General features: G+C 41.8%; 1 protein-coding gene and 1 pseudogene across 1 annotated transcript; both read left to right on the forward strand.

The window, feature by feature from the left end:
• Nucleotides 1–620: 620 nt before the first annotated feature.
• Nucleotides 621–2,355, forward strand: LOC132183083 (UPF0481 protein At3g47200-like). Its single transcript, XM_059596478.1, has one exon. It carries the CDS (start codon nucleotides 622–624, stop codon nucleotides 2,098–2,100), a length of 1,479 nt encoding a protein of 492 aa, XP_059452461.1. The 5' UTR covers nucleotide 621; the 3' UTR covers nucleotides 2,101–2,355.
• Nucleotides 2,356–3,503: 1,148 nt separating this feature from the next.
• On the forward strand, nucleotides 3,504–4,573 carry LOC132182202 (UPF0481 protein At3g47200-like; annotated as a pseudogene).
• Nucleotides 4,574–7,876: the final 3,303 nt, after the last annotated feature.

The following is a 7,876-nucleotide window of genomic DNA, read 5'->3' on the forward strand; positions in this document are numbered from 1 at the left end:
ATGCGCCCATGAAGAACAATTCCATTTAGTTGGGGGTACTTGAAATGCAGGCTCACCCTTCCGGTTGAGCCACTCCTAAACCACCCTAAACCCTAGGGATGGCTTGCATGCCTGCCTTAACCATCTAACGGGTGCAACCTTTTTTTTAAAAAAAAATAAAAAACCCTTTTTGAAATTAAATTAATAAAAAATTATCACGCTGATGTGGCAAAACAATGCGTTTTGATTGGAACTAACAGACGTTACAAAAATCTAACGGTAGGAATTTTATTGGCATTTTAATTGACTCAAGAAATAAATTTTCGAAAAAAAAAAAAAACTTGAAAATATTTTAATTTTAACAAATTGACTCAGTGACTTATTATACATTTACCCTATTAAATAGAAATATAAGTACAATAAAAGTCATGCAAAAAAAAAAAAATTCCATTTCACTTTAAACCGTATAAAAAAATAAAAAATAAATAAAAAAAAGGTTTGGTTTATAAGAAGTTTCCTATGCCCCTTATATTTTATAGACTAAAAGAAGACTCTTAACATCAAACGTTGACTGGGCACACTATTTAAGTCAACGTTCGAAACATAAGCAATTTGTCTATCTTTCTTTCCTCATCTGCTCTCATGGGGAACAATAGACTTACAAGGTTGCTCTTCCAGCAAATAACCAGAAAACAATGGCATCCTCCTGCAGATACAAGAACAGGTGCTTTTCATGGAAGGCCCTATTCAAGTAATTCACTCAAAGAGGCTTTGAAACCTGAGATTCCAGAAGAGATTTCCAGCTCTGCAGTCTGCATTTACAAGGTCCCAGATATCATGCGCCGGGTGCAGAGAAAGGCATATCAACCCAATGTCATCTCAATCGGTCCGTACCACCATGGCGTAGAGCGCCTCGAAGCCATGGAAAAGCTCAAACTGAAATTCGTTTGCCGCCTTTTTGACCAGAATGGACTCGAATTAGATCTTGTGAAGAATGCGTTGGGAAAGCTGGAGGAAGAAGCTCGGATTTGCTACTCGGAGGAAAAGGAAATCCGACTTGGAAAAGACGGATTTGTGGAGATGATGCTCGTCGATGGCTGCTTTGTTGTTGAGCTTCTTAGAGAGGTGTGGCGGCGTGAATCCGAACACCAAATACCTTTCATCCAAAGGTGGATGCTGCCCATTTTCCGTCGAGATCTGATAATGCTTGAAAACCAGCTCCCATTCTTTGTTCTGTCGGAATTGTTTGAAATCACAAGTAAAAATACTACGCCGCCGCCGCCGCAGCCGCCATGTTTGCAAAAGCTTGCGCTTCACTTCTTTAATCCTCTGCTGCAAAGAGATTTTGACACAACACCGCCGAAGATCGTAGCAACCGGTGAAGGAAGTACCGGAGCAAGGCACTTTCTCGACCTTTTCCGGTCGACTATTGTCCCGGTGACGCCGGCGAGACGGAAACAGCCCAACATGATCCGTTCAACAACGGAGCTGAAAGAAGCCGGTGTCAAAATACAGAGAGCAAAACATTCGCAGCTGCTCGATGTAACGTACGAGGAAGGGGTGCTGAAGATCCCTCCTCTGTACATCGACGATTACAAGGGTACCCTGTTTCGAAACATGATGGCATTCGAAAAATGCCACCGCCATTGCCACCCAGACGTCACCACCTACATGTTCTTCTTCGATGGACTCATCAACTCAGCAAAGGACGTGGGGCTTCTCCATTACAAAGAAGTGCTTCAGCATTCTTTGGGAAGTAACAGAGAGGTTGCTAAACTTGTGAGCACCATTTGCAGGGAAATTGATCGGGTTGCAGACGAGTCGTACTTGTACATGGTGGCGGATGACGCCAATTCTTACTTTGCTTCCATTTATGCCAAGTTTCGAGCAGGATTGGTGCGCCACTATTTCAGCAGCTGGCTGGTGGGATTCTCAACGATGGGTGCAATATTTGCTCTGTACCTGACCCTTGTTCAGACTGCATCTGGGATTGCTAGTGCCATCGAACCCCTGGGAAAAGGTGACTTCGGATCATATATAAAAGATTCAGTGTTGCTCCCTTTCTCTGGTAAGCCCAGCTCCAGAGGTGGTTCAACAACCGGAGAAGATGAATCCCTGTAGCTGTAGGAAGTTTTGGTATTTTATGCATTTCTGATTTATTGTAGATTTATGGAGTTGAAGGGCCTGCTTGTATTTAGTCTACAAGTCAATTTGGCTAATAAATATGTTAAATATAGAGAAACTTTGGGTAGTTTCTCTTCCAATTCCCTGCTTCCCTACAATGGAAATACTTTTCCCCTAGGCTTGGCTTGTGTTGCTTTGTTTACTCCCTTTGCAACTGACTTGCAAACTTGCTTGGTGCAATTCTACTTTTTTCCTGCCTTTCAGCTTAGAAAAAGATGTCTGACCAATATGCATAGTTGCCTTAGCCTTTAATATGCGTTCCGCTACAGTCAGCTCATTCATCAATTCAGACCAAGTATAGTTATTAATGGCTGAAATAGCTTGGGAGGGGAATTAGTCAAACCTTAATATGGGAATTAGCTATATGCTATGTTGTGCTCACCTCTGCCGTCAATCCTTTATGAGACTCAGCAGAATGCCATGATACACAATGTGTAGTGACCATGAACATTTCAACAACCGTGTTTGATCACATTCTTACTTACCTGTTAGGTTATTCCATATCAGTTGTAGAAGAGGCTCGTGATTAATTTATAAGTTTGAAAGAAAACTTTATATCTTGAGCTAGTTTAGGTTGAAAGTGACTCAAGACCATTCAACACTGGTACCAGAGCCAAAGTTCTACCAACAAGTCTCAGCCCAATAATTCACGGGTGAAACAGATTGTGTCTGCTCCGACGAGGGCCCGATGTGTGAGTATGAGATTGTTAGAGGTTATCTCACATCAGTTGTGGAATGGACTGGTGGTCAGTTTATAAGTGTAAGAAAAAATCTCACTTTTTGAGCTAATTTTTAGAAATGAGAGAAGCCCAAGGCCACCCAACACTACCAAACCATGGTGAACTTGCTGGCTACTTGAATAAAACAAATAAAAAGAACATTAAACAAAGAAGGATGCCACCAGGTATGAAGAATCCATGAACCAGAGGAAGAAGAAGAAATAAATAAATTAATCAAGGATGCCTCCAACACAATTTTATATTACACTTTCAGAAATAAAGATTTCAGAAGAAAAACATGTGACCTTATATTTAATCAACTTATAAGAACAACTTGCGAAGAGCAATGTGCAAACTCTGCTTCTTTCGTTTTCTCTGTGTTTTTTGGTTTCTTTTCCTCACGCAAACGCCTAGTACAAGTCAATCATCCATTAAGTACTGCAAATATTATGTCATTTCGGAAATATTCATCAGCATCCTAAGAAAGAATTAACACAATTAGAGTAAAAAAAAGACTACCACCAAACATTGACTTGGTGCAGCTGCTCTATTTATGTAAACGATGATTAAAGTTCTACTCCAAACAAGAGCAATTGTCTACCTTTCTTTCCTCGTTTGCTAATGGGGAACACTAGACTTACAAGGTTGCTCTTGCAGCAAATAAGCAGAAAAACATGGCATGCTGTAGCTAAAAGAACAAGAACAGGGGCTCTTCATGGAAGGCTCTACTCAAGTAATTCAATGAAAGAGGTTTTGAAACCCGAGTTTCCAGAAGAGAGCAGCTCTGCAGTCTGCATTTACAAGGTCCCAGATATTATGCGACGGGTGCAAAGAAAGGCTTATGAACCCAATGTCATCTCAATCGGTCCATACCACCACGGAGTAGCGCGCCTACAAGACATGGAGAAGCTCAAACTGAAATTTGTTCACCGCCTTTTCAACCCGATTGGAGAAAATGGAGTCAAATTAGATTTTGTGAAGAATGCCCTGGGAAAACTGGAGGAAGAAGCTCGGATTTGCTACTCGGAAGAAATCAAACTTAGAAGTGATAAATTTGTGGAGATGATGCTCATTGATGGCTGCTTCGTTGTTGAGCTCCTTAGAGAGGTGTGGCAGAGCATAAATCCGGACACCAAATACCTTTCATCCAAAGGTGGATGCTGCCCACTTTTCGTCGTGATCTGATAATGCTTGAAAACCAACTCTCATTCTTTGTTCTGTCGGAATTGTTTCTGTAAAATATATTGGATAATATATTAGAAGCGGAAGAGAGAGAGAGCGGAAGTATATAGGACTACATCTCTTCTATTATGATTGTGTTGATAATGAATACAAAGGCCTCTATTTATAGAGAGGCAAGTAACCTAGTAGACTAAGGGAAGGTAAACCTAGTAGACTAATGAAAGGTAAACCTTGTAGACTACTAATACCTAAGAAAGTAAATAACCCTAACATAATATTCTTAACAGTTTCAAATCACAAGTAAAAGTACTACACCGCCGTGGCCATGTTTGCAAAAGCTTGCCCTTCACTTCTTCAATCCCCTGTTGTAGAGAGACTTGGATACTACTACACCCCAGAAGAGCATAGCGGTTGAAGGAATGGAGGCAAGGCACTTTATTGACCTTTTCCGTTCTAGCATTCTCCCAAGGATGCCGACATATAATGACAAACAATTCTCTTGGAGATAATCTTCTCACTTTGTTAAATTACAACCAGTGTATGTGGTACATTATATACAAGCAAGAGAGAGACTTTTACAAGGAAATTTCTACTGATTGAAAATCTAATTTATGACAGGAGCGTCATGTTAATTGCTGGAGCATTTTGTCTTTAATGTTTTCCTTATGAAGGTATATTTGACTATTGGCTATAACTCATGAATCTCTAGTTGTGTGTGTTTCCTTGTATGATTACTAGAAGCTTCTGGTGCAATAACTTGAGCTGGATATTTCCTTCCAGCTGTATGTTTCCTTGTTGAGTCCTCCTTGACAGGTGTGGTCTTGAGTGTAGGAGAGGATTGTGGCACAACATCTTCTAGTGTCTTAATATGCCCCCTCAATTGAAGCGGAATTTCAGTGATGCTGAGATTGCTACAGAGAACATCAAAGCGTGTAGAGACCAAAGGTTTGGTAAAGATATCGACTTTTTGATCTTTTGTGGAAATAAATCGGACCATCAAGGATTTTGCTGCAACCTTATCACGAACGAAATGAAAATCTATTTCGATATGTTTGGTACGGGAGTGAAACATGGGATTGGCTGTTAGGTAGGTCGCGCCAAGATTGTCACACCATAGGATGGGAGGTGCGGATAGGAATATACCAAGTTCTTTGAGAAGGGACTGGAGCCACTGAATTTCAGCCGTTGTATTGGCAAGTGAGCGGTATTCGGCTTCGGTGCTTGAGTCTAAGACAGTGGCTTGTTTACGAGAGCTCCAAGATATAAGATTACTCCCAAGAAAAATGCAATAGCCACCAGTAGAACGGCGATCATCGGGGCAGCCAGCCCAATCGGCATCGGAGTAAGCATGTAATTGTGAGACTGAGTTTTTGCGAATGAGTAACCCATAGAACAAAGTATGTTTCAAATACCTCTATATTCGCTTTACAGCAGTCCAATGTGGGATTGTTGGCCGTTGGAGAAATTGACAAACTTTATTGACGGCAAAAGAGATGTCTGGGCAAGTGAGTGAGAGATATTGTAAGGAACCAACAATACTCCGATATAACGAGGGATCTTCAAATGCTTCGCCATCAAAGCGGGACAAGGTCTTGGAAGAAGACATAGGGGATGTCACTGTCTTAGCATATAGCATATTAGATTTCTTGAAGAGGTCCAAAATGTACCTTCGTTGAGAGAGAAAAAGTCCACGTGCATAAGGGGTTACTTCCACACCTAAGAAGAAATTAAGAGTGCCTAGGTCCTTGATTGGGAAATCACCTTGGAGCTTAGCAATAAGACGGGCTATGAGTTCTGTATTTGGACCTGTAACGATTATATCATCCACATAGATGAGGATGAAAATAGTGGTAGCACCGGTACCAAAAAGAAATAACGAAGTATCTGCCCGTGAACCCACAAACCAAGTTCCTGTAGGCGAGAGCTAAGGCGTGAGAACCATGCTCGCGGAGCCTGTTTAAGACCATAGAGAGATTTTTTGAGGTGACAAACGTGATCTGGAAGAGTGGGATGAACAAATCCTTCTGGTTGAACCATGTATACATCTTCCTGCAAAAATCCATGGAGAAACGCATTTGTTACATCCAATTTGTTTAATATACCAATTGGATGAGACAGCAATAGAAAGGACAGTCCGGATGGTTGTGGGTTTAACCACTGGACTAAAAGTATCATCATAATCAATCCCAGGTTGGTGGTGAAATCCTTTGGCGACTAGTCGAGCTTTGTGGCGATCGATAGTGCCATTAGATTTTCGCTTGATTTTATAGATCCATTTGCACCCAACAAGGTTCATGTGGGCTCTCGAGGAACAAGCGTCCATGTCCCATTTTGAAGGAGAGCATTAAATTCAGATGTCATGGCTTCCCTCCAGTGCAGGGATTTGTGTGCAATTGTGAATGAGGTAGGTTCCTCATAGGAAGCATCAATCGTGGTGAGAAGTGCCTTTGGTGGAGGATAGGGAATGGTCCCATCTGTGAATGCACGTGGCTTATGGATTTGATTCTTGGACCTTGTTTGCATGGAGTGAGCAGCACCTGGCATAGTAGTGGAATTAGATGCAGTAGTAGGCACATGGGGAACCGGCAGCACATGGGCATTAGGTGACGCAGCAGGTTCTGAATTTGATGAGCAGGGAGAGTGTAGTGGGCCAGGTGTAACTTGAGGTGCATGAGGAGAGGATTGTGGAGATGGAAGATCTGTGACAAGTGGAGTTGGTAGTACCGTGAGGTTGGAAGGTAATGGCACAGAATTAGTCTTGGGAGAAGCTGCAATCACAGAGTTAGTATGAAAAGGAAAAGAATTTTCATCAAAAATAACATTACATGACACATAAATGCGGCCTGAAGGAACATGGAGACACCTGTAACCTTTATGTTGAAAACTATACCCGAGAAAAACACAAAGTTGAGATCGGAAGGCAAGTTTGTGTTGGTTGTAAGGGCGCAAATGAGGCCAACATGCACACCCAAAAACCTTTAAGAAATTATAGTCAGGAGCCTTGTGGAATAGTAATTCAAATGGCGATTTGTTGTGGGTAACTGAGGAAGGGAGACGATTAATTAAAAAGGCTGCAGTGAGGAAGGCGTCATCCCAGAATTTGAGTGGCATGGAAGCGGCTGCGAGTAAGGAGAGACCCGTTTCGACAAGGTGTCTGTGTTTTCTTTCCACGGAACCTTGTTGATGATGAGTGTGAGGACAAGAGATCCTATGAGAGATCCCTTGGCGTGATAAAATGGGATTGAGAGCTCGAAATTCTCCACCCCAGTCTGATTGGATGGCTTTGATTTTACGCTCAAAAAATTTTTCCACATGTGTTTGGAACTGTAAGAATATAGAAGTAACAGCAGATTTAGCAGCAATAGGAAACAACCACACAAATTTACTGTAATCATCAATAAAACACACATAATACCGATTGCCATTATTAGAATAATAAGGGGAAGGTCCCCATACATCGGTAAAGATTAAATCCAAGGGATAATTTGAAACAGATGGAGAAAGATGAAATGGTAGCTCATGGCTTTTTCCCATTCGACATGCAGCACATAGACCAGAGACTTTATTCTTGAGAATTGCAAGGTGATGAGCGCGAACGACTTGACTAACAATACGGAGGGAGGGATGACCTAGACGACAATGCCAGCGGTCCATGGAAGCACGTTCACCCAAGAAGGCTAACCGAGGTGGAGGAGGACATGAGGGGAACGTGTAGAGGCCATCTTTACTCTGGCCGCGAAGCAGAGTGTTGCCCGTGAGTGAATCCTTAACACAAAAGAAAGAGGGGTGAAATTCAAAATAGACATTATTAT

Source organism: Corylus avellana, chromosome ca5 (assembly GCF_901000735.1).
Source record: "Corylus avellana chromosome ca5, CavTom2PMs-1.0".
In the NCBI taxonomy this organism is placed as follows: Eukaryota; Viridiplantae; Streptophyta; class Magnoliopsida; order Fagales; family Betulaceae; genus Corylus; species Corylus avellana.

Bases quoted from the DNA above. Each gene is read 5' to 3' on its own strand.
- LOC132183083 (XM_059596478.1), top strand. From the start codon at position 622: ATGGGGAACAATAGACTTACAAGGTTGCTCTTCCAGCAAATAACCAGA.